Source organism: Plecotus auritus (genome assembly GCF_963455305.1).
Source record: "Plecotus auritus genome assembly, chromosome: 6".
Lineage (NCBI taxonomy): Eukaryota > Metazoa > Chordata > Mammalia > Chiroptera > Vespertilionidae > Plecotus > Plecotus auritus.
The window spans coordinates 3,084,178-3,111,146 of NC_137773.1; the positions used below are offsets into that span (position 1 = coordinate 3,084,178).

Here is a 26,969-nt window from a genome sequence, read left to right on the forward strand (position 1 = left end):
AGAAACCCCACCAGAATGCCAACTGTGGTCCCAGCATCTCATTGTCAGCCCAGAGCTCTGGCCCGAGATGCACAGAGGATGCACACACGCGCGCACGCCCCAAGGTGGGCACCATGGGAGTATCTCACCGACGACCAATAGGTCCGAAACCAACCACCCTTGTCTGCTGACTCACCCACGCCTCGTCGCCCCCTGGAGGGGCCCTCCCTGTTCCCCAGCATGAAAAGGGTATTGAAAATGAGTATCTTCAACAGCCTAGGAATTTAAAGTAAGGCACGTGAACATGGACACACCAGGAGGTCGTTCCCCAAGCTCTCAAGAACTCAAGTATTACCAGTCATAGGATTCAAGGATTTATTAAGTCATACATGCAAAACATACTGCTAACTGCATTAGCAAAAGATCAATGTAAAAACACTCCACAAGTCTGCAAACGTCAATTTAAAAACGTTGTTCTAGTGGTTGAAAGGTCCAATGTGGTGTTCTTGCCAGTGGTAAGCTGTACAGAACGTCGTTAGCACAAGCACGAGGTCACAACCTCCCACCCAGAGGAACATGGTTAGAGCGACAGGAAGCGTGACCACACGGGAGGCGGAGGGGCCGGCAGCGGCCAAGGTACAGTGCTGGGATCTGGCAAGACGGTGGTAAGAAGGCTTGGAGTTTAATATCTAAAATACTTAAAAAACTGTAGAGATGCAACACGTGATTTTTACATCTAGTTACTAGAAAACTAAGGAAAGCACTTATTAGCTTTGAATGAAAGAACGTGAAAACAGGAATGCACTTTACTAATCTACAAAAAAACTAATGCATTATCAAGGAAGATTTTATACAAGGAGGCCTATTGCTCATTGAGAAGGGGGTCTAAGAAAAGCACTAAGTTAGCAGCTATGGGAATGACCAGTTCCAAGATGAATTAAATGCCCAGTTGTGGGAGCGATTACAGGTTTCAGAAAAAGGAAAATCTTAAAAAAACACTTACTGATTAATACCAACTTCCACCATCGACTGCATTTGACAGAAACTAGCTTTTCAAATCTTACCCGTGACACTTTTATTCAGTTTGTTACGCGTACAATGTAGTGTAAATTAATTTCCACTTCATCTTTTGTCAAATACTGTCTTCATCCTTTGATCACATCAAGTGTTCCCCACACTCCACCCCAGTGTGCCCGCGAGAGCGGAATACTTCATCAGAGGAACACGCGGGGAAGGGTTCTGTGCACGATCTCAGCGAAAGCTAACATACGAATTGTTTAAAATCTCACTACGAAATAAAGACCAATCCAGAGCTGATGTACAGTACAATGTTAGGTAAGGAACATGGGTTGATAAATTATGAATGGCAACGTTCCGTAAAGAAGGCTGCGTGTGGAACTCATTAGTAAGTGTCTGCCTTCCCTAACGTGGAGGCTCGTCTTCGGCAGGACCAAGCCTTTAAGCAGTTTAGTGCTTAGTGTTCTAGCACACAATGCAACTTAGTTCACAAGGACTTTTGGCAACTCTTTATCTGAGCAAGAACAGGGGCTTCTGAAAAATAAGGCTTTGGGAAAGCTTGTCGTTTTAGGGCTACATTTTAATAGAATGTGAAAGTTTGAATCTTTACACTTATTTGTTTAAATAAAACCTAGAAATTACTGATTGGTTCAAAATGGTTTTATGGAAAAGCTAATTTGTAACAAAAACTTGGCATTGAGTGCGAAGGCTCCATCGTTTTGAGCAAAGCATACAAAGGTTCGCAGGGGCCAGGCGGCGGGCGAGGCCCAGGCGTTTACAGCAGCAGGCATTTTCTCTTCCTCTTCTTGACGGGCGGCGGGCAGAGCACGGCTCGGATAGCTTCGTCGAACACTGTCTTGAGGCCTCGCTGCGTGAGCGCGGAGCACTCCAGGTATTTGACAGCACCTGCCGGGAAACAGCCCCTCACAGCACTCGGCCACGGTTCCGCTCCCAACAAGGAGGCCGCTCCCCCAGGCCCCGCCACCTTCTTCGTCAGGCGAGACACAGCACAGCAACCCCTAACCCCGCTGCCTCGCCTGAACACTACGGGCGGGGCTCCCCCAACTGGTTCCCCAAAAGCAAGCCAGACCCTGAGCTGGAGGAACACACGCTCCACGTCCCCGGCTGGAATCGTCTCCCAGGAAAAGGGAAGCAAGTGCGAAGCACACGGAAAAGGCAGGCGCTCATACCGATCTCCTTGGCCATGGCTAAGCCCTGCGGGTAGGTGATGGGGGTCAGCTTCTTCTCCTTCAGTTTCTCAATCGTGTCTTTATCATCCCGAAGGTCAAGCTTGGTGCCCACCAGGATGATGGGAGTGTTGGGACAGTGGTGTCGAACTTCAGGGTACCACTGGAGGCGAAGAAAGGACAAGAGTTACCACTCTCCTTCTTGGCTTCCTTCACCTAAGTCATGTCCTCCGCTGCCAAAATGTCAACTGCCCTCTAGTCACTGTGCCCGACAGCCTTCACGCAGAAACGGCACCTGCTCGCCAGCGTGCTCACACGTGCCACTCACTCCCTTCGAGGACCACGGGCAGCCTGGGCCACAGGGCCCCCTTGGCTATTTGACAGCAAGCAGGCAAACTCGTGGCCCTACAGGGCAGGCACTACTGACCGCAGCGGAGAGGGGAAGAGCCAGGGATGGCTCCCCCTAAACCACTTGGTTTTTAGTAAAACGAGTCAGGTTCTCAGGTCATCTCAGAAAACACTCCATACAGGGTGGGCAAAGGTACGCTGACGGATGTAATACAAATAAATGTGCGATAATTAATGACACACACGGTATTTAGTGCACTCACAACTGTCGACTACATGTGCCCCCCCTGTATACGCAGGGGTGAGAATAAAGATCTGCACCAAGGTCTCAGCTCCGCTGCCATCACCCACTGAGCCTGGAGCAAGGGCGCTGGCAAGGGTCCTTCTCGCCGAGTCTGAGAGGTGCAGGGGTGGGGGCGACGCTGGGCCCCCTCCTGGGGGGTTGCACTCGGCACTGAGTCAGCCGGAAGCTGCACCTCCACGCGCTGCAGTCAGACACTTAGGACACCGATGGTGTGCTTTAATAGAATTACTGAACCCAGTGTAAGTAACTGGAAATGTCAATCAGTGAATGGTCTTTTATTTCCTAAAGTTCCTTCCTGAGAGGGACATTATTAACAAAATAGGTTTTCTAAAAACAACAACAAACAAACAAACAAAAAACAATCCACTTACCTTTGCACGAACATTCTCAAATGATGCAGGACTCACGAGAGAGAAGCAAATTAAGAACACGTCCTATAAAACGGAACACAGGGTGGCGTTTAGAAGACGGTCTGCAGTGACGAACGCACTCTGCTTTCTAAACGCTGCTGGGGACGAGCCGTGGGACCAGGCACGCACTGTCGCCCGCAGCCTGTGTCGAGAGCCAGCTCCCTGGATACACCGTGGCTTCTGGCGGAAGCCCCCGTGCACGGTGAGCAGGGGGCGCGGAGGCGAACTACGCTACAAGTTACTTAAGGCTGTGGAGGCCTCTTCCCATCACCCCCACTCCCACGGGGAGCCTAACGGGGACAAAATCAAGGGTCAAGGCACCCCTAGAATATTTCCGTAAAACCTGGTCCGTTTCTCAAAACATTATCTCCAACGGCATGCTTCCCAGGAAGCGCCGCACCTGCCTGTGAGGTACAAACACCCTGTGATCGCTGGCTCCAGCACCTGCTAACTGGGCCCCTTCCCGGGAGGGAGGCCGGTCTGATCGCTGGCTCCAGCACTGCTAACTGAGCACCTTCCCGGGAGGGAGGCCGGTCTGATCGCTGGCTCCAGCACTGCTAACTGAGCACCTTCCCGGGAGGGAGGCCGGTCTGATCGCTGGCTCCAGCACTGCTAACTGAGCACCTTCCCGGGAGGGAGGCCGGTCTAGCTGTGAGAGCTGTAAGAGCTGTGGGAGCTCCCCACGCCTGAATGCGGCCTCCAGGCGGGGTCGGTGCTAAACAAATACCTGGAAAATGTGGGGCTACAGTGAGACATTTGGGTATTCTCTCCCATTCTGCACTGTGTAAAAAGTCTAAATACTTATTTGAGTTAAAGAATACCGAGTTTCTAGAATGCTAACTTTATAAAACATTTTCCTGGAAAGAGGCAATTATGTTACTTGGTGAAATCCCAATTCCCAGGCTAACCCTCTCAGTCACCCCCCGCTGCTATCTTGTACCTGAAAGGGAAGGAAGGAAACCCCACCAACCAGCTTTCTGTGAACAGTTCTAATGCCAGCACATGCACCAGCTTGTCCAAGAGCCACCTCAGCGGATGAGACGTGACCAAGCAGAGTGGGTTAGCTCACCGCCCGCACAGCCGCACCCGACAGGCCCGCGCACCAGCAGGAGGCCCTGGCAGCCCCGGTTAGTCTCACCCCGCTGGGCTCTGGGCCCGCAGTGGGGTTCCTGGCGGAGCCCCGTCTCCATCTCCACCAGCCTGGGGAGAGCCCCCCTTTCACTCGGGAGGGGGAACTGCTTTCATTCAAGCTAGTGGTAAACGGTCACACCCTAGTCAAAGCAGGGTTCATCAAGCAGACCCCAAGAAACGTGAGGCTGAACAGGAGGTCCTAGGACACTAAGAAACGAGAGGACAGAGAAGCTGACACTGAAGGCGACGGAAAGGTTTACATACGGCAATCGGCTTGTCTTTGCCCCTGGCGGTTATATCCTTACCATACGTTCCTCCAACCTAGTAATGCATGAGAACTTGGTTTGAGTTTAGTAAAAATGGAGGAAGATACAATCAACACAGCCTGTTATTTATTCTTCAGCAGAATTGTCTCCACCCGCCCGAGGTTTTGCTCCAACAGCAGCCAATGGTCTAACACAGCGGTCACCCACCTTTCGGACCTCACGGACCACCGGGGACCACTGATGCCAAAGCCACAGTTAACCAACCTGGGGGAGGGGATGGTGAAGCCAGAGGGCAGGCAAACACGGGAGGAGACGGGCACTCCTCCTCCCCACGGCAGCTCACCGACAACACCCCAGGAAGCAGGTGCTCAGCAGGGAAGGGTTAAAGCGCGTCCTTCCTGCCACTGGCCCCCATCCGCGGCGGGCAGCCTTCCAAAGAGCCCCGTCTCAGTCATCAGCCGGCGGCTGAGGCCGCAGCACTCGGAGAGGCGCCGTCTGCGGACAGGCCTCTGGGTGAAAGGCTCTCCGGAAGCGGGCCAGGCTCACCTCCGGGAACAGCGTTGCTGCACAGAGACCTCAACCCCCCGCCCTCCCCCCCCCCCCCCCCCCCCCGTGTGGCCCGAGTGCAGCGTTCGGGTGTTCATCACAATGCTTCCATTCACTCCTCTGTCCCAACAGAAAAGGGAAGACTGGCTCTTCCAGCAACAGAGCCCTGGCACTCCGGACGCGCGGACAGAGAATTACTTTCTTTTCGTCTCATTCGAGCTCCTCTCACTTCCAATGTGAAGAGACCATGAAAGCTCCCCTAAGTCCCTGCCGTGGGGAAGATCCGTCCTCCCAAGAACTGGACGTGGCGCCAGATCTCCACGGTGACACGGGGACGCCTAGGGGCTGGCCACGAACACGCCGTTTCAGACAGCCTCCACCCACATCTGCCGCACCCTTCCCCGTTTTTAAGGACATCCTTTTTGATGAAGAAAGATGTTCTCCAACCTACGTTCACGTCACACCATCTGCCCGTTCCCTCCCAGCCTGACTGGCTTTGCGGAACCCTTCCTCCTGCTTCTGAGACGCATATCTCCTTGCACCGGCTGTTCAGACCTTTGCTCTCCACCTGCTGCCCGCAGCGTCACGCGGCCCATCCCTGGTGACAAGCCTGTCCCTGTGACATGTAGCTCCTCAGCACAGCCACCCGTGGGCAGCCACCCGGCACCCTCCCGTCCTCACAGGTCACTGTGTGACCTGCAGCCTCTTGATCCCACCTGCGCGGTCCCGGGTCACAGGCCACCTTTCCTCTGGACGTGGCCATTCCGTGCCTCACAGCACAGGGCACTTCCGACCACACGGCCGGGCCGAGGCGCTCGGTGACTTGACTCCTGTACCGCTAACCCTGTCCTCGCCGGTCAACATCACAGCAGCGGTCCTCTGCCTGCCCACGGCTCAGTGGTACCACCCACAAAACGAGGCGGGCAGACCTCTGGATGCCGACTCTCCCTGCTCCACAGCGCTGCCACTCCTTTCTTTCACTTCGGTCTCTTCCCAATGCTTTCCGCCTGGTTACTTCCAGGCTCGGAGCACTTCTTTACTACAGGCTTCCACGCTCCGGAAAAACACCAGGGCACATCCATCCGCAGAGCAAGGGGGCCCCGGCGAGGGCAGGCCTGGCGCCCACAGCTCCGCCACGGCAAGGCTGGGTGGCATAAAGCCATCTCCCAGACCCCGCCCATGGCCAGTGTGTGCCATGCTGGACTGGAGACCAAACGCAAAGTGAATGGAAGACGCCTCACTGCCCAGGTGTGTCCAAGCACGAGCACAGGAGGTCGCTGTGCGAACTACACAGCCCCACCCGCCCCCTCCCAGCCGAGGAGAGCAACTACCACCCACAGCCCTAGCCCTCCTTCATCCTCACCTTCCAGGCAACATTCACTCAATGCCCAATGCGACGGCCCTGCTTCCCGCCAGCATCCAAGCCGAGCGCGCCCGCTTCCTTGAGCCCTTGCCCAACGCTCATCCCAGTCGCCGAGGTGAGTCCCTCAGGACAGAGGGACAGCCCCCCGTGCTCACCACAGCTGTGCCCGGAGACTGGCTGAGGACGCTGATGCTGCAACAGCCAACCCAGCCAAGCTCGCAGCCGTTCGGAAACCACAACGGCCCAGCTCCACACCACCGCTTTTCTTGGTGTCTAATGTGGCAGCAACCTAGCCAGTACTTACAAGCCCTTCTCAAGCCAGGGCACATACAGAAAACCAAAGTACTGCCACGCCCCACCTGGGTGACCCACACAGGGTCGGGCCCTGTGACTGACAAGTCACACCTATTCCCACTCACACCGCTAAGCACTGGAACAGGCAGGCACGTGCAGTGCGTGGACACAAGGTGCGACACGGCTTGAGTGCTGTGTGTGCACACCCCTGTGCTGAGCACACCCGGTGGAGGTGACTGTGCAGAAGCTACATTTTTAAGGAGAACGTAAAGGTAACTTATCGAAGGGGAGGAAAGCCCTAAGGATTACTTCACTTAGAAAAAATAAAAACTTGCCCTAATGCCGAAACCGGTTTGGCTCAGTGGAAAGAGCGTCGGCCTGCAGACTGAAGGGTCCCGGGTTCGATTCCGGTCAAGGGCATGTACCTTGGTTGCAGGCACATCCCCAGTGGGAGGTGTGCAGGAGGCAGCTGATCGATGTTTCTCTCTCATCGATGTTTCTAACTCTCTATCCCTCTCCCCTCCTCTCTGTAAAAATCAATAAAATATATTTAAAAAACAAAACAAAACAAAACAAAAAACTTGCCCTAACCGGTTTGGCTCAGTGGATAGGGCGTCAGCCTGCGGACTGAAAGGTCCCAGGTTCGATTCCGGTCAAGGGCATGTACCTTGGTTGCAGGCACATCCCCAGTAGGGGGTGTGCAGGAGGCAGCTGATCGATGTTTCTAACTTTCTATCCCTCTCCCTTCCTCTCTGTAAAAAATCAATTAAAATATAGAAAAAGTAAGAACGTGAAGGGCAAGTTACACTGACAACGATGACTCCTTGCTCACCATCCTTTGGAGAATGAAGTCGAAGCCAATGGTTTAAACAGGTTAACTTGGCTGCACAGAGCTACCCACAGAGAAGGGTGCCACACCCAGTGCCTCAGGAAACGGGGCGTCTCTTTTTGGGACCCACAGATCAGACGTCTCCCAGCGGCCCTTGCAGCGTGGGTGTGAGCGGTCACGGATGGGCAGCAGGAACAGGCGTGCAGACCAGGCGCCAGCCTGGCCCTCCGAAGGCCCGCTCCTCCGGGCGGCACGGCACGGCCGGCTCAAGGGAAGGAGGCTTTCCGGACAGTGGCACGTCCACACTCGGACCCGCCCTCAGCCGCCAAGGGGACGTCCTTCCTCACCTGCAAGGAGTCCAGGCTGGCGTGTCCGCCTGCTGGCAGGGTGCGCTCCCCCTCTGCTCCTCAGTAACGCCCCCCCCCACCCTCTCCGTGTAACACATGGTGCGCTGCGTCACACCGCATTGGTGAGCTACCGGAGCCCAAGAATCCCAGCCTACTCCTTTCGCTGTTCAAGCATTTGCCAGGACACAGTCCTTCCCCTCACAGGGAATGAGACACAGAAGGCGCAGGTCCCAGCCCTCCCTCAGGAGGCAACTCCCCCTCGGCTGTCAGCCACCTCCCTGCAGCCGATTCGATCTGTGGCTGATCTGTGGCGATCTGTGCTCTGAGCACACGAAGCGGAAATCTTGCCAAGTCACCTCTGACACACCTGAGTGCCTCCCTGAGAAAAAGACCGCGCCCCACCCTGAGTCACAGGAGGTGGAGGGACAGCCTACCCACCCTTCCGGATGTATCCAGTGGGTCAGGAGACTTTAACTCAGTATGTTTGCAAACCCGTTTAAAATCTACCATTATTAAGCACCCACTGGTATAGAATAGATTCCTAAACATACTGAAGAATCCAAACCATTTGGTGATTTGGCTGGTTTTTAATACTTTGTTAATTTTTAGTTGTAGATAAACTAAAAAATCATACAATTCAAACCTCCCATTTTATAGTTTTGATCTGTTACCAGAATCTAGCTCAAGAACAAGCAGCAAAAATCTACAGCCCAAAGCAACAGTGTTTGGCAATTTCTCCAGCAGAAAACAGAAGAGGCAATCAGTGACTGCTGCCTGGGAAAAGCAGTTTTTAGAAGTTTAAAACTATCATTTCTAAACAGGAAGTTCATTTAAAAACAAAAACAAGATGTGGGTAGACTGGGACTAATTAGGTTCTTTTCACCCACACTACCCACCGAGGAACAGTGATGGGTAAACCAAGCGAAGGATCCATCAAAGGATCAAAGCCTGCCTCCTCCAGCTGTCTCCCTGACCTGACCCTTAACCCCTCTGGCCACCTGGCTTGCTGGGCGGATGGGTGACTCTGAGCCGAGGTCTCCAGACCTGCATGCGAACGAGGGGACGCCTAACAGCCGCTACACTGGAGGGCTCTGCCGTGCCTGGGACTGTTCCATCCGCTTCACGCCACTGACTCAGCTAACCCTCCGAGGAAAGAGGTGAGGACAGAGAGGAAGACAGCTGCCCGAGGTTACACAGTAAGAGGGAGAGCGGGGTTTGAACCCAAGAACTTGTTCAAATGCCCCTCTACCATGTTTGTCAGTTGGTGACTGAGCCTCCAAAATGGTTTTAAAACGCACTTTTAAAAGGAAGAACAAAATGTAACAAGGGAAGCAAATGATGCAGGTAAGAAACCTACACAAGTGGCTCTCTCCGTCTCCCTTCCCCTCCCTCTAGAAATCAAATAAAAATCTTAAAGAAGAAAAAGTCACTCGTGGTCCTTACTGTCTGCGGATAGGAGAGGGGACGTAATCTGTCATAATCTTCTTGTCCAGCAGTATCCCATAAGCCCAGATTCACCGGTTTTCCATCTACCATAACATTGGCAGAATAGTTGTCAAAGCTGTAAAATACGGAGAAAAAATTGTTAGTCTCTAGCCTTGGAGCATAAGGCCCAGGTCCAGGACCCGAGTGGCTTTCCCAGCTGGGGTCCCAGAGGAAGTGGTGCTGAGAAGGCTGGCGGGGGGAGGGGCTGGAGGCCGCCAGGCCAGCAGAGGCCCCTCCTGCAGGCCCAAGGAGACACCTGTGAGCTAAGAAGTGGAGGGAAAACGGGGTGGAGTGTGAGGGAAATATCGCACAGCTTGGGAAAATGCCTGAGAAACAAAGGAACGCTACCAATGTAACGGAAATAAGTTACTGTCAGCAATAAAAAGCTTTTGCTTTTACTAAAGAGAACACTAAGGCTTTCCTCCCCAGGAAGAAATAGAATGTAAATCTGGTCCCTCTTTCAAATCCCGCTGCTGAGTTTTTCACAGACGTCTGACTCACTCTCAACAAGACGGCACACGGCTGGGGCTGTGCCTCCGCAGACCCGCTGTGCAGGCTGGGCTGAGTCAAGTCTTGATCACCCACGCCCGCAACCAGCGCGTGGAGGGGTTCTGAGAAGCCATCGCATAACGTTTTCAAAGTGAATGTACTGGATTGCACACGTTTAAATTACCTGGAAGCTGCTACACAAAAACCGGTTAACTATAGGAGGAAGACCAAAAAAGCCTACAGGCTAATAGGGGAAAATAAGGTTGACAAAAATTACGAGTATCGTAATGATGTTTATGATGTTTAACACAGAACTGTGTGTAATGCCAAGAAAACGACCAGGGTTCATCAACTATAGCAGTTCAAAGTCCTAAGAGCTGTTAACGGCTTAGCTCTATCTACATGTGTGGATAAGGACAGTCGCTACCATAAGTTCAGGACAGTGTGATTCCACTGATCCTAATATATAAAAACCCAGGGTCCATAATGACCGAAGGCTCCACCGACTGAAGTCAGTCCTGCAGTCAGTGCTGGGTTGCCGTGGCAACCCAGCACTGACTGCCGAGGGGGCTGCGGATCAGGCCCAGAGAGAGGCCTGGACAGAGAAGCAGGGTCTGATCCGCAGCCTCCATGGCAGCTATTGATCAGCCCTTGCCTCTCTCTTTCTCTCCAGGCCTCACAGGGGCTGCTGATCAGGCATAGAAACCAACCCAATCAGAACCAAATCTGGGTCGTGTGAGGAGCCAATGGCTGCCTAGGAGGCGGAGCTTTTGATGCTGACTGGCATAGAAACCAACCAATCAGAACCTAATCTGGGTGAACTGCAATGGCAGAACCAAGGTGGGGGCTGAGGAGGGGTTTTAAGGGCAACAGCTGTTTGGTATAAGGTGTAAGAAAGCGGTTCAATTTTGTGATGACCGGATTGGCAGCATAGTGCATATGGCTGGCAACATGGGATTATGTATTTTCGTCTTCCAAGAGCAGGGGTCCTCAAACTTTTTAAACAGGGGGCCAGTTCACTGTCCCTCAGACCGTTGGGAGGGCCGGACTATAGTTGAAAAAAAAAAACAAAACTATGAACAAATTCCTATGCGCACTGTGGGCCCGGGACGCGTCGGCTGCTAAGCAGGACAGGAAGCGGCACCCGGCGGGCTGGATAAATATCCTCGGTGGGCCGCATGTGGCCCGCGGGCCGTAGTTTGAGGACGCCTGGCCAAGAGCATCTCCTCCTGCTGTAAAAGGCTTTTCCTCCCCATTTAAGCAATCCTATCCTATATAATCTACCTATACTAATAAAAGGGTAATGTGCTAATTAGACCGGGTCGACCAGCCATCTTCCGGATGTCCGACTTCCTTCCGAACAAAGCCATGGTGGTGGGGGGCTGAGACAGAGGGCAGCTGGGGGCGAGATCAGGCTGGCAGGGGAAGGCAGTTGGGGATGAGATCAGGTCGGCAGGGGAGGGCAGTTGGGGGTGAGATCAGGCCAGCAGGGGAGGGCAGTTAGGGGCGATCAGGCAGGCAGGCAGGTGAGTGGTTAGGAGCCAGCGGTCCCAGATTGCGAGACAGATGCCCCCCCCAAGGGGTCCCCGATTGGAGAGGGTGCAGGCTGGGCTGAGGGGAACACCCCCCCCCCCGTGTATGAATTTCGTGCACTGGGCCACTAGTATTAAAATATGCAACAAGACACTTCAGGGAGCACCTAAGTGTGAGCGTTGTGCTTGAGATGGGACTTGAGGTGTTTCCTCTCCACCCGGAGGGAAGCCGGGAAAACAAAGTTCAGCGTGACCACAGGGTGGTGCTGCGAGGCCAGGCAGGCTACATGGGGCTCCCTAGTAACCCCATCATTAGAGAAGCACTTTGCTATCTCCACCCAATTCTGCTGCCAACAGGGAATAAGCAGCTCAGTAGCCAATTCCACCCTCCTGTACGCTCACTCCCAAACACACCCTGGTTTAAATTCCAAAGCCCCGTAACTCAACAGTGACATGTAACCAGCGGAGAACTTGCCAGAAAAGACCAATTACAACCTAACGGAGTAGGTCATGTGCCAGTTCCCCGAGCCTGCACGGAGCCCATAGAGCCACATGCATCTGAACCGGACACTGCCCCGCCTCGTACTTCAGTCAGTTTACATTCCTTGTAGTTCCTACACGTCTAGACTCAATTAGGAAGGCTGTGTGCTTCATCGCTGTGTGCAAACTGCATTATATTAGTACTTTTTTAAAAGCCCAAATACCTAGACTTTGGTGAATGTTTGAAAGGAAAAGCAATCCTATCTGTTCATGGAAGGAGCAAAACAAAGGTCAAAGGTGTCTGAAAACATCACAGGTGAGTTAATTCCCAGTTTAACTTGAGATACTTACACAGTGGGGATGTACTCTCCAGGAAATGCATTGGTAGTATAACTGATCAGTAGGCAAGTTTTACCTACAGCTCTAGAGAGAGAGAGAGAGAGAGAGAAAAAAAAGGTATAAGTTGCTTGGTTAACATGAATGCAATCCTAGTTTTCATTATTCTGTTAAAATAATTTATAGAAAAATCAAGGAGTATACACCAGTACCTAGCATTAAAGAAAACTGTTTCTATAACCTTTTATTTAACATTACACATGTATTTTTATCTTGAAATTTAAACTGAACGAACTAGAATTTTTCAGAAAGGCAGTCAGGAGCCTTCACATTCTGGTTAGGTACGCGGTGTCAGCACTCAGTCAGAAACAGCTCTTAAAGTTCAAGAGAAACACGATTTTCAAATGGAAATTCTTTCCTGTGACCATCTGTAAAATCTCTCATCCAAGAATCGTCAATTCTAAACTGAAGTGATTTTGATGAAACTAATATGCAAACACAGCTTCCTCTGCCACTTCTAATGTGTTGCTAAGTAATAGATTGTGCTGCCTCTGAGTGGCAGCTCAAATTCCACCACCTTCCTGAAGCCGTCCCCCTGGCAATCAGTAATGACTGCTCTCTTCCCAGAGTGCTTAGTCATAACCACCACACAGAACTATTCTCCCTTTAACTCATCTGCATTCACTTGCCACCTCCCCACCCTCTGTCCTCACATATCACCACAAGCTTTCAGAGCAGCTAACACAGTATAATCCGGGGTTAATGAATAGCTCAGGGATGCTGGAGTACACTTGCCAGCAGCTGCGAGGAGGAGAAAGCGAGAGACTCTGCAGGAATGCTCCACAGAAGGAAGACCTCCTGGCTGGTAACGGGTACAGTGCACCATCAAGCGGAAGTCTGGCATTGGAAGTCTCCCAATCATTTAAAAAAAAATTTTTTTTTCACGAGAACATCACCTAAAATTTAAAGTTACTGCACCATTAGCCAAAACTGTACATTCCTAGGATGACTTCAGGACTTCTAGAGCCCATGTCCCTGGCCTCCTAATAGTTTAGCAAATGCCCACCTCCCTGCCGTCCTCACAGGCTGACCACAGTTCCGAGGACACACCGGCACTCCGAGTTGTAAGACTCTGTTGTCCAACCTCAACTACTATAAGTTAGGAATCACATACGAAGCTAGGTGCGCTTCTATTTTCCCTGCACTCCTGGTTTAAGGCAAAAACCTCTCAACGAGGGCCGATTACAGGCCCATCCAGTCTTGCCAATACTTGTTTCACTTGTAACATTACGTAGGGTTTAACAAAAGTTGGGGCTCCCCACCCTAAAGACCTAACAGAGTCAAACATTATATCATCAGGAGGTAGCTTCCAATTCCTAAAGGCTTTCTAAACAGAGATGACTCACTGGCCATACATTCTGTTAAAAGCTTAGCATGTCAAAATAAACCTGTACGAGCAGGAGCCTAAGACTTGAAGTCATTACCCTGGATTTGAGCTCCGCCCATGGCCAACTCTATCACTTACTGGCTGGAATTTTGGGGTAAGTTTCAACTTCCTTATGCCTCCAGTTTTCTCAACTGCAATATGGATGCAAAACTTCCAACTCCATCACAAAACTATTGTGAGCATTACTTAATTCAATTTGAACCTGTACCAACAAATTGTGTGCTATGCCAGGAAGTATACTAGGTGCTGCAACAAATGAGACCTCATGGAATTGATGCAGTAATTAAAAAATGAAGAATGTAGTCATGATAAAAAAAATTATAGGTGCAACAGTGTTATCAAAGATGCTCTGGAAACATACAGCAAGAGAGCTAACCTAGTCTTGGGGGCAGTTAGAGGAGGCTGCAGCGTATGCGGAGACTTAGGGGAAGGAGGGACACGACAGGGAGGATTATTCTAGACAAAAGCAACAGCAGATGGGGAGAACACCCAGGCTAAAAGAAGCCCAGAATGACTAAAGAACACGGGAATAGGAAGCAAGTGGTAGAGGAAAACTGGAAGAGACTGTCATCTTCTTGCTAGGAACATGGACTTTATCCCACTTGGGAAGTCACAGATGTTTTTAGTTGCCAAGAAACCACTAGGTTTGCATTTTTAGAAGACTCTGAACGCTGCTTGGAGAGAAGACTGAGGAAGCTGGGACCCTGAAGCAGGAAAAGAAGGAAGGAGCGGCAGCTGCTCAATCCCAGTACCTACCCCAGGTAGTCTGGACCAAGAGGGCCTTTCAGGGTGAAGAGAGGGGGGCATTTCAAGAGCTGCCTAGACTTGAGGCAGGACAAGCATGGCTCGGCCATGGGTTGGATGTGGTAGCTGAGGAAGAGAGCGGAGTCTGAGGCTATGATAAATGGACCTCTTTTCAAAATTACAAATGTCGTGCAAAAATGTTCACAGTTATTGTCACTTAATGTCCAGGATAAGCAGCTATGAGGATTTTAACTTTCATCTCTGCCCGTGTGGCTCAGTTGGTTGAGTGTCGTCCTGTACACGGAAAGGTTGCAGGTTCAATTCCCAGTCAGGGCACATGCCTGGGTTGCGGGCTTAATCCCCAGTAGGGGGCGTGTAGGAGGCAGCCGATCAATGTCTCTCCCTCTCCTGTAAGTTTTCTCTCTTTACAGCCACCAGCACGGCTAGAGAGCAGACGAGTTCCTGAGTAGGGGCGGCTGGGGATTGAGAAAGAGAGAGACACAGAGACAGTAGGGAAAGCTGGGACCAGGTAGGACACTGCCCTCTGATGGAGAGACAGTGACCCAGAGCTGGTGCAGCGCACTTATTGTAGACAGCACGATTTCAGGAAGTTTTACTCGAGTTTAAACCAAAGGAAATTATGTGAAATCATGGTTAAAGGTCAAGCTGCAATTCTTCATTCTTGGGGCTTCTTTGTAATTGTCACTCCTGGCTGAGCACGGATAATTAGGTTGGTTGGTTCCTTGCGCCTGGCTGAACTTGGATAATGAAACCCACCCCCTGGCACCGGAGCTAAGGGTCAGGCTGACAACATACCTGTCTCTGGCACGGTACGTTTCCCAGCACATGGCTCTGCCAATGCCACTGGACTCAGCCGACAATTAGCTCATGTGCCTTCCCAGGCACTCTCTACACTCTCTCTTCCTCGCTAAAAATCAATAAAAAATATATTCTAAAAAAATCTTACTTCCCTGTTAAAATGTAGTAGCACTTCCTTTAAGATCCTGGCCTAAGTCTCTTCTCTATATCTGAGGAACAGAGCCATTACTGTAAAGATGGCCAACTGTGCTTTCAGCACCCTGAACTTTCTTTTCCTGAAACTTTCTCTTCAGCTGAGGCGGTATCTTTTGAAAGGTTGAACTATAAAGGAATTCAAGGTAAAGACATAACCTGATATTGACTGAAATTTTATTAGCAGTTATTTGTTACAAATCTGCATCCTATAAGATAATTATAAAATTATAACTTTTTAAATAAGTACATGTCCAACCTTTTATTGAAATATTTACTTAATTTTTAAAAACAGATAAAAAGAAAAAGGAAACAGTTATTTACCTCCTATTAGCGTATTTATTCACTCCTTTTAAACACATCCACAAATAAAGACCAGAAGCCAAAGTCAACACTGGCTCTAGGCGGAATCACAGCTTTCCCCACAGGAAGAATGGAGCTGTATTTGGTCACAGCCTGGACTGATGCTGCTGCAGAATTTCAGGAAGTTACTATTTGCTGTGGAATTTCCAATTTTATATATTAACTGCTCAGTTCAACCTCTTTTTAATCTTTGAAAGATGCAACTGTAGAAAATGAACATGAGTCCACTGGAAGGACTTTCACACGAGCACTTTTTCTTTAACCTACCTGTGCACCTGCCCCATCTAAGAGAAATAACTAAGATTAAACCCAGTAACTTGTTCCTATTATGTTCATTTTTCCATTAGAATTTTAAGGAAACTTTACTTAAAAATATTTTGGACAAATTTCACTGTTAATTCCTGAAATCTATAAAGCAAAACTTTCACAAGAGAGTATTTTTTTCCATTGATTATGGGGGGAGGAGGGCGGGTGTGAGAAACATGGGTGTGAAAGCGACACATCAATTGATTGCCTCCAGAACTCACCCCGACCAGGGATAGGGATTGAGTCTGCAACCATGGTATCGAACCTGAGACCCTTTCATGCACGGGCCGACGCTCCAACCACTGAATACACTGGCCAGGGCCAAAACTTTTTTTTTTAATGATCAATAATCTAGAAACATCAGCGATTTCTTCATGTTAAAAAAAAAAAGTATCAAACCCAGGAAGCTAAAAAAAATTAAAGATCCTGAATTGAAAGGCCTCAACTTGCACTGGGAATTGGGAATGAGGATCTAGCAGTAAGCCTTCAGTAAATGCATAACTATGCACAGGATATGTTCAGAAAATATATGAATAGTCATTTCATGCTACAAAAACAAAACACAAACAGAAATTCTGATGTTCTGCTACAACAAGACATCACAACCAACTTATAGAAAGCCACTAATTATCACCAATGGAGGCTTCAAAACAACCCATATTCCGTGTAGTTTCTGAACAGTCAAAGCTGAAGACACTGCCTATAACAGAGTTAAGTCTGAAGCAGCCTTTACTCAGACCTCCTTCTAGATTCTAGAACCACCAAGCCTAACCCGGGGATAAGCTGATATGTGAGTCAGCTGAAGGTAAGAGTTCAAACAAGAATCTTTAAAAATATGTTTTTAGTGATTTTTAGAAAGAAAAGGGGAGGGAGAGAGAGATAGAAACATCAATGAGAGATAAACATCAATCAGCTGCCTCCTGCATGCCCCCTACCAGGTATGGAGCCTACAGCCCGGGTATGTGCCCTGACCTGGGAATAGAACCAGTGACCTCCTGGTGCAGAGGACAATGCTCAGTCCATTGAGCCACACCAGCTAGGCTCAAAACAACAATTTTTATCTGTCTATCACCCTCAGTCTCCTTCAAAATCAACTTCTCTAGTACACTGCCTTTAAACATTCCCTCCAATAATGGGAGACATGTGACAAAGCAAAGAGAGCAAAATGTTGTTTTTTTTAAAATATATTTTATTGATATTTCACAGAGAGGAAGGGAGAGGGAGAGAGAGCTAGAAACATCGATGAGAGAGAAACATCGATCAGCTGCCTCCTGCACGCCTCCCACTGAGGATGTGCCCGCAACCAAGGTACATGCCCTTGACCGGAATTGAACCCGGGTCCTTTCAGTCCGCAGGCCGACGCTCTATCCACTGAGCCAAACCGGTTTCGGCAAAGAGAGCAAAATGTTGATGACAGAATCCAAGTGGTGGTACCCATGTACACATGTAGTTCACTGCACAATTCTTTCAACTGCTCTATGTGTTTGGATTTGCTCATATTAAGATTTGGAGGAATAACATTCCTTCTGACGACATCTGTTAACTGCCAATCTGGAACCGGTAGCAGGGTTCCTGACAAAGCAGCTCCTTTCTAGCAGACCGTGATAAGACGGAGCTCCCTGGCGATGCCGAGGTGAAAAGCAGTTAAGTACCAAAACAGTAGATGGCTGACCCAAAAAAACCCACAACAAAAAATATAGATGACTAATGCAAAGACAGAACATCATAAAAGGTGGATTTAAAGTTTTTAAAAATGGATTCCTGACCCTCCTCTACTAAACCAAATTTTTACTGCGATTGTAATTTGAAATAGCTGTCAGAGGGGAGGGGTAGTGGGAAGCTGGGTGAAAAAGGTAAAGGGATTAAGCAAAATTAAAAAAAAAAAAAATTAGCTCAGCCACTGTGGCTCAGTGGTTGAGCATCAACCTATGAACCAAGAGGTCATAGTTCCATTCCCAGTCAGGGCACATGCTTGGGTTTCGGGCTCAAATCCAGTGTGGGGTGTGCAGGAGGCAGTCGATCAATGATTCTCTCTCTTCATAGATGTTTCTCTCTCTTTCCCTCTTCCCTCCTCTCTGAAATCAATAAAAATATATTTAAAAAATTAAAAAAACCTCAGTCACAAGCAACAGTATGGTGATTACCAGAGGAAAAAAGGGGGCGGGGGAGGCTGAACACACAATGTAATATATAGATGATGTATTATAGAGTTGAACACCTATAATTTTATTAACTAATGTCGCACCAATAAATCCAATTTAAAAAATTAGTTCACAAAAGAAAAAAATTTAATCATATACGACCTAACTATCCGATAGAATGACTGAATAAGCTATGGCTATAATAAAGGATGACACATTAAAAAAAAAAAAAAAAGGCATTATGTGTCATTTTACCAACCACGATCAGTCGTATACTCAACCTGAATTTGGAAGTCAGTGAGGATTTCAAACATCTTGACAATAGGTCAAAAATATGGCACGCTATGCCTCAAAACGAAATACTTAAGGACAATCCATGAAGCTTAAAAAAAAAAAGATGATTCCATGGAAGGCATGATACATATATGAATTTTTCATGCTCCATTAAAAACAACCCCTGGCAGCAGGATCTAAATTAGACACTGGGCTGCAGAGGCTACTAGCCCAATCTGGACACCAGCGTGTAGAATGAGAGCAATGAGGGCTTCAAGTCGCTCGCTCCTAGCCTTCTAGTAAAACAAAGCCAGAACACCACCACTAAAGATGGTTTGTAAGCACCTGAATGTGAGATGCTGCCTTACAGAAGCTGAGCGACAGTCTTAGGGCAGAGGTGCCCCAAATAAAGGTGACAGACCCCGTGTTCAGGAAGGACTGCCTTCAAATAAAAAAGTATCAAATTTTATCTCCTAGTTTAGAGTCAATGCAATTAAAAAATCACAATATAGGAAATAACCCATTAGAAGAATATGGATTAATTCACCCAGGTTATAACACGGTCATGACATGGGACTTAATGAGTCCAAACTGACATCATGTCGACGTGCACACCCAATTAAACACTGGAAATAAAAATAAAAACAAACGAACAAAAACCCCATGGTTATGACTTAGCTTTTAACCAGAATTCCCAAGAACATTTTGAAAATGAGGAAGCTTGAAATTTGTGGAACCTGTTTGCCTTCATTGCTTAAACTGCCCTTAATTGCCTGAAATTCCACGCATTGACTCCTTAGCTCCACCAAACGTAGACCCACACTTAAGGCTCTAACAATTTGTCAATAAAAGAACATTCCAACTTTATCACCAGGAACATACTTCATTTGGGTGAAAGCAGGAAAATAGTTTGGGTATGGGAAATTGGTATCTAAGTTTTGTACGGAAGTAATGTCTGCCACATGCTGTCCGCTACGTAATAAACACAGCTTCAAGCTTTTTTTAAAGGTACATTCCACTCCCACTATCATTTAGCCCTCGTCAACATCCACAAGCGCAGTATTTCAAAAACTCAAAAACTCAAGGCTAGGAACTGTGTTTTATGCCCAACACTCCTTCACAGAGCCCCGCAGCGCCTCGGGCATCAGAAACAGCCATCGTAGCTGGGTCAGCTGGCCCCTATTAAGCATCTGGGAGGCACTTAATATCCAGCATCTTGTTTAACCCTCACAACTTCCCCTTGAGGGCCCTCCCTTGGGGGGATGAGTGACAGCTCCAGGGCTTCCTCCTAAGCGGTGGGGCCGGATCTGAAGGACCCAGACCCCAAACGAGGCATTCAACAAGTCCTCTGACTAGTCAAGCCACTCCCAACAGCACATTTATTTCATCTGTAACATACCTGCCGGCTTATGGTTTAGTTTTAAACATTTTCCAATGGGAATATGACACGCTGTGGCACTATATTAAGACATCAGCAATTTGACTTTTTTTTTTTAAACTCAGAGAAACAATGTCAACTGTCCACAACAATGACCGAAATGCACTGAGAACTCCTCAACTCACGGGGGCAGAAAAGCGACGCCAGTCCCGGTGACGAGTCCGGGGAGCAGTAATCGAAAGGAAGAGCGAGGCCAGAACGCTTCCTTCGACTTTGCCCGAGTCCATTTGCCCGAGTCCGAAAGCGTTACCAGCGGCATCCTGAGCGGCAGCAGACTGGCTGGCAGTCACGCTCGCGGCTTCCCTGCTCGCGCTGAACTACTCGAGCGATGCGGAGACGCACACTTTTGCTCGGATTACACTGAGATTCTTGTCTCGATGGGAGAAAAAAGCTGCATAAGACAAGTCTTGTGTTCCAGGCCCGTGACCACCACACACAGTAATGAAAAGAAAAGCCTGGAGTCCGGGCCTCCCCGCCCCGGGGCTGCCGGCTCTGCTACACCCCAGACCCAACGCAAGAAGCCAAGGCCAATGTCTCTCTTGTTATGACCACACCACCCTCAAAAAACAAACAAGAAACCGTTTTAATCACACCCAGCTCCTCGCTGATGGAATCTGAAAAGTTTCTCCACGCCAAGAGCAAAAGTAGTCATTTCTTGAATCCTAAAAGTGGCGGAAGGGGACACCCCTGGTCAATCAGTTTAGGGTCCCCCAAACCAGCCAGGCAATACTCGTCAGTGGGGACCGACTGACCGACTGCCGGGCCGCACGGACGCTCTCAAGGGGCCCCCGGGGTTGATGGAAAAGCCAGCCCAGGGTCCTTTTTTTAGGAAAGGCAACTCAGCCCACGCAGCCCATCCGCAGCCTGCGAGGCGGTGGCGGAGCGCCGCCGGCTGCGTGTGGCCAGGCGGTCAGCGGGCGCGGGGAGAAAGCGGAGGGTGGAGTTCACTTTTCTCTCCGGCCGCCGTCGGCGACTCCCTCCCCCACCAAAAAAGAGAGAGAACAGGGCCGGAACCAGGCCCGCGCCGCGGGGTCCCGGGCAGGGGTGGCGGCCCGCGCCCCCAAGAGGCCGGAGCCCAGGCCCCGCGCGCGCCCGCCCCGTCCCACCCCGGCCCTCGGCCCCAGCCCCAGCCCCGGCCCCGGCCCCCCGGCTTCCACCCGCGGCCCGGCCCGCGCACTCACCCGTCTCCCACCACCACACACTTGATGGCCTGCATCTGGGCCGCTCGGGGGGCCGCGGCAGCGGCGGCCGGGGAATGAGGAGGGAAGCGGCGGGCTCGGCGCGCGGCGGGCGGGCGGGCGCGCGGCTGCAGGCGGCGGGGCGTGGGGTGCCGGGGCCGCTGTCCACGCCGCCTCGCCCTCCTCCAACGGGAAGCCGAAGCCCAGCAGCGGCCACCACCCAAAGCTGGGGAAAACTGCAGAGAAACAGGAAATGGCCGCTCCACTCATATCCGGCCGTCCCTCCCCGCGCCGGCGCCGGCGCTCCCAGGCTAGGGGCGGGGCGTTCCCGCCCGCGCGCTCCCGGAGCTCCTCTCGGCTTCGGGCGCGCTCGGGGGCATTCGGGAGCGCTCGGGCACGGCCGAGGACGCTCGGGCACGCTCGGGAGAGCTCGGCTCCGGCCGGGCGCCAGGGGCGGAGGGCGGGGCGCGCAGGCCGCCATCTTTGCGCGCTGAGGTCGTGGTCCTGCCCTGCCCTGCCCTGCCCCGGAAGGCCGGGATTGGGCTTGGAGAGCAGTCACTTTATCCCGGACCAACTCCTACTCGAGGCCTGCAGAAGGGCGTCGATCTGTCCTTCCTGTGTGTTAACAGTCACTTAAGTGATGACGATACCTTCTAGAAAATTCGGAACCCAAAACCATAAAGACCATACACCGCACCATTATTCCAAAAATGGGCCGAACTGTGTCCCCTTGCGTGTACGTTTTCGATGATTTCTAATGCGTGGAGCATTTTACTGTCCTATGCTTTCGTTGAACAGAAATGCTAACGTCCACGGCTGGACGTCTTAGGAAAAGCGCGGCTCATGGGGCCATTTCCAGCGGGAAAAGAAGACCAGGGCCCGGGCCGTGGCGTCTAACCGCGTGCAGCGGCGCCCGGACGAAAAGGGACGAAAAGGCACCGTGCAGCCCTGGACTTGACTGGCCCTTTCATGGAAACAGTTCGGGGGAAGAAAGATGGAGGTTGAGAACGGATTTACCTGCGCTCCGACCTGTGACCCCGGAGGCCGGTCAGGCTCAGGGCCGTGGCCCGGCTGCGGACTGGATCCGGGTGCGGGCTGGACCCCGGGTGCGGGCTGGACCCGGGTGCGGGCTGGATCCGGGTGCGGGCTGGATCCGGGTGCGGGCTGGGTCCCGGGTGCGGGCTGGATCCGGGTGCGGGCTGGATCCGGGTGCGGGCTGGGTCCCGGGTGCGGGCTGGATCCGGGTGCGGGCTGGGTCCCGGGTGCGGGCTGGATCCCGGGTGCGGGCTGGATCCGGGTGCGGGCTGGATCCCGGGTGCGGGCTGGATCCCGGGTGCGGGCTGGATCCCGGGTGCGGGCTGGATCCGGGTGCGGGCTGGATCCCGGGTGCGGGCTGGCTCCCGGGTGCGGGCTGGATCCGGGTGCGGGCGTGAGGACACAGCCGGTCAATGATTCTCTCTCATCTGGGTGTTTCTCTCTTTCTCTCCTCCTTTCCTCTCTGAAGTCAATTGAAAATAGATTTTTTAAAGAATTGGCACCGGGTAGGAGAGGCGCCCCGTCCGCCGGGAGCGTTTGCTCCTTGGGATGGGCGGTGGGCGCCAGTCTAGAAAGTTCACATGGAAACAAGGAATGGGACCCGTCTTGTTAGCGGTGCCCGGCTATTAACAGGCTGTCTGTCCCTTTCACTCAGCCCTCCATAAATTTTTTTTTTTAATATTTTTATTGATTTCAGAGAGGAAGGGAGAGGGAGAGAGAGATAGAAACATCCATGATGAGAGAGAATCATTGATTGGCTGCCTCCTGCGCACCTCCTACTGGGGATGGAGCCCACAAATGGGCAAATGCCCTTGACCGGAATCGAACCTGGGACCCTTCAGTCCGCAGGCTGACGCTCTATCCACTGAGCCAAACTGGCTAGGGCCCTCCATAAATTTTTTAAAACATATTTTTATTTATTTCAAAGAGGCAGGGATAGGGGGAGAGAGAGAGAGAAACATCCATGATGAGAGAAAATTATTTGACTGGCTGCCTCCTGCACGCCCCACCCTGGGGACGGAGAGGTCAGGGCACCTGCCGGGGACTCCAACTGTGACCTCCTGGTTCATAGGTCAACGCTCAGCCACTGAGCCACACACCAGCCGGGCCCTCCGTAATTTAATTCAGAACATCTCCGTAGGAGAGAATGTTTTTTCTCTTGTCACTTTGTACCAAGTCCTGGAGATAACGTGCTGTTAGTAGACCATTCAAGTGCCAATCGGTTGGTGTATTTTTTAAAAAATATATATATATTTTTAATATATTTTATTGATTTTTTACAGAGAGGAAGGGAGGGGGGTAGAGAGTTAGAAACATTGATGAGAGAGAAACATCCATCAGCTGCCTCCTGCACACTCCCTACTGGGGATGTGCCCGCAACCAAGGTACATGCCCTTGACTGGAATTGAACCTGGGACCCTTCAGTCCGCAGGCTGACGCTCTATCCACTGAGCCAAACCAGTTAGGGCTAAAATATATTTTTATTGATTTTAGAGAGGGAGAAAGAGATAGAAACATCAATGATGAGAGAGAATCGTTGATTGGTTACCTCTTGCACGCTCCCTACTGGGGATCGAGCCCACAACCTGGGCATGTGCCCTTGACCGGAATCGAACCTTGGACCCTTCAGTCCCCAGTCCTATCGACTGAGCCAAACCAGCTAGGGCTGTAGTGGTTTTTTGAAATCAGCTCTTCATAAGTTTTTTAAAGCATTTTTGTCTTGTAATTATTTCACAATAAACATGTTCCCAGGGCAGACGACATCTCCTTTTTGCTCGGTTCATAAAGATCTCCCTTGAAAAGGAATTAAAATGTCAAGAGCTGCCGAAACCGGTTTGGCTCAGTGGATAGAGCGTCGGCCTGTGGACTGAAGGGTCCTAGGTTCGATTCCGGTCAAGGGCATGTACCTTGGTTGTGGGCACATCCCCAGTAGGGGGTGTGCAGGAGGCAGCTGATCGATGTTTCTCTCTCTCATCGATGTTTCTAACTCTCTATCCCTCTTCCTTCCTCTCTGTAAAAAATCAATAAAATATATTTAAAAAAAAACATTTAAAATGTCAAGAGCTGATAAAAATTCCCAGTACCTCTATGACAAACCTAAACCACTAAGTAAAATTACCCTCATGGCCTTAGGACAGAAGCAAATAGAAGTGTGGAGCCTCCGGTCAATAATTCAAGTGCACAAACATTTGTGTGCCGCCTGCCCATCCCGGCCGGAGAGTAAATGAACCAGATAGCGACCTGGTTGCCAGGATACCAGGCCCACTGCTAAGTGCTGTAAGTAGGGTACAAATATAGCACTTATCACGAGGCAAAAAACTATATTCACGCTAATAAAAGGGGCTTCCCCCGAGGGATGCGAGCTGAAAGATGGGTCTGGGTAGGTTTATGGTGGGTCTCGATGGAGTAAGAAGAAAAGAGTTTTCCACAGAGAACCAAGTCCTGGAACTTAGAGTCCTCAGATGTGACACTGGCTGAGCCAGGCATGTGGGTTGCTCCAGGTTTAGATCCAGAGATAGCCGCCAGCTGGGTTACAGACTGCCTTGAGGATGGACTGTATTTGGACAGGACATGCGTCTTGAGCCAATACGTGGCACAGCCACATTCAGATGATTATTTCTCTAGATTGATATATAAAATGAAAGTCCGCCCTAACTGGTTTGGCTCAGTGGACAGAGCGTCGGCCTGCGGACTAAAGGGTCCCGGGTTCGATTCTGGTCAAGGGCATGTACCTGGGTTGCGGGCACATCCCCAGTGGGGGGCGTGCAGGAGGCAGCTGATCGATGTTTCTCTCCCATCGATGTTTCTAACTCTCTATCCCTCTCCCTTCCTCTCTGTAAAAAATCAATAAAATATATTTAAAAAAAAAGAAAGTCCACCATATAAGAGATTGGATTGTTATCTATCTATCTATATATATATATCTATAAAAAATAGAGAAATATGCTAATTAACCGGGACGCCGTAACGGGTCGACCGGACAGGAGGAGGTTGCGTGCTCAGCATCAGAGGCGGGGCGGCAGGGGCCTCCGAGTGCCTGCGCTGGGGGAGGGCCTGATCAGCCGTGGCCGCGGCTGCTTCAAGGGCCGGAGAGGGAGGCAGGGCGAGACTGGCAGTGGCCACAGCTGCTGTGGGGCCCGGGGAGCGAGGCAGGGCCGGACGGACTCGAGGGTGGGCGGTGCCGAGCGATTTTGAATCGCTTGCTGGGCTCCTAGTTATAAAATAACAAAATTAATGTACAACCCACATATGGAAATTAGCTCTAATTTAAAACAAGTTCATTTAAAACTTCTCCAAGTTTGGCTTTGAGTGTCTGTGTGTAATGTTCTCCATGGCAACAGATGGTCCAAAATAGTTAAAACTAAATATTAGGCCCTGTGTAATTCTGCATGTGCTATATAGTTATTTCTCAAGAGCCTTTTGTGTATGCAATCATGTCCCTCGTTCCAGGTCAGTCATGTATTATGTTCCGGTTGCTCTCTAGGTGTTGGAAGCGTGAAATGAACTGAACAGATCCCTGCCGTCATTCTACAGAAAACCTACATTCTAGTGGGGGAGAAGCTTACCAGGTAAATGAACATATAGTATTCATTTCCAGGTTGACATGATGGAATTACATGCAAGTATCTAATTTCACTTCAACGCAAAGCACCACTAGAATTTCAGGACAGGGATTTCTTTATTAAGGCCCCATAATCATAGAACAGAAATTATAGAAAAGAAGACAAGAGATATTAGAAGCTGGAATGAGGGGTCAGACTCATGAAAACTGATTTAGCCACCTAGACCAGCCATGGGGAGAGCTGATCAACACCACGTGCTGGGGACCTGCAGCCCCAGGCACCCATGGGACTTGGGGAAGGAGAATGGGGTGAGGAAGATGGGATGAAGCTGAGAAGCAGCAGCAGGCAGTGCACATGGCTTCCTAGCATGGACCAGGCAAGGCGGCTGCCTTCCCCTTCCCTTTCCTCTCCCCCTGCCCCTGCCCCTGCCGAAGACTGCAGGTCCCCTCCAGGCAGGGAAACCCAGAGAATATTCTGTAGCCTGGGAGAGCGGAAAGCTCTGCTCAGGAACAGGTGTCAACATGGGAAGAGCCCTGGCTGGTTTGGCTCAGGGGATAGAGCAGAGGCCTGCGGACTGAAGCGTCCCCGGGGTTCCAGGCTCCATCCTTAGTGGGGTGTGCAGGAGGCAGCCGATCAATGATCCTCTCTCGTCATTGATGTTTCTCTCTCCCTCTCCCTTCCTTTCTGAAATCAATAAAAATATATTAAAAAAAAAAAAAAAAAACCACGGGAAGAGTCTCGCCGAAGCCTCCTAACTCCCCCAGAGCTTCCCATTAACGCTTGGATTCCCACCTCTGATTGGCAGCAGACATAGGTGACAGGTGATAGGAGCCCAATGTCCCGAACAGAAGCTCGAAATCAGATAACACAAAAAATAAAGGAAATTTGAGGAAAAACAAAACCAGGGCAGGGAGAAGGAAATTTTTCTTTAAGGCTGTCGATACCTTCATTGATAATTCGTCATGAATAAGAAGGGAGTACTGCTTTTTAAAAAATACAGAAACATGCCCTGACCGGTTTGGCTCAGTGGATAGAGCGTCGGCCTGCGGACTGAGGGGTCCCAGGTTCGATTCCGGTCAAGGGCATGTACCTTTGGTTGCGGGCACATCCCCAGTGGGGGGTGTGCA

At 50.5% G+C, this 26,969-nt stretch overlaps 1 protein-coding gene across 1 annotated transcript; it reads right to left on the reverse strand.

Annotated features, from left to right (window-relative positions):
- Nucleotides 1–340: 340 nt before the first annotated feature.
- On the reverse strand, nucleotides 341–21,606 carry RAC1 (Rac family small GTPase 1). Its single transcript, XM_080676355.1, has 6 exons — nucleotides 21,248–21,606; nucleotides 12,359–12,430; nucleotides 9,465–9,582; nucleotides 3,207–3,269; nucleotides 2,187–2,346; nucleotides 341–1,902 (listed from the first exon to the last, which is right to left on the reverse strand). The coding sequence occupies exons 1-6, from the start codon at nucleotides 21,280–21,282 to the stop codon at nucleotides 1,772–1,774; spliced, it is 579 nt and encodes a 192-aa protein (XP_080532481.1). The 5' UTR covers nucleotides 21,283–21,606; the 3' UTR covers nucleotides 341–1,771.
- Between the last annotated feature and the right edge of the window lie 5,363 nt (nucleotides 21,607–26,969).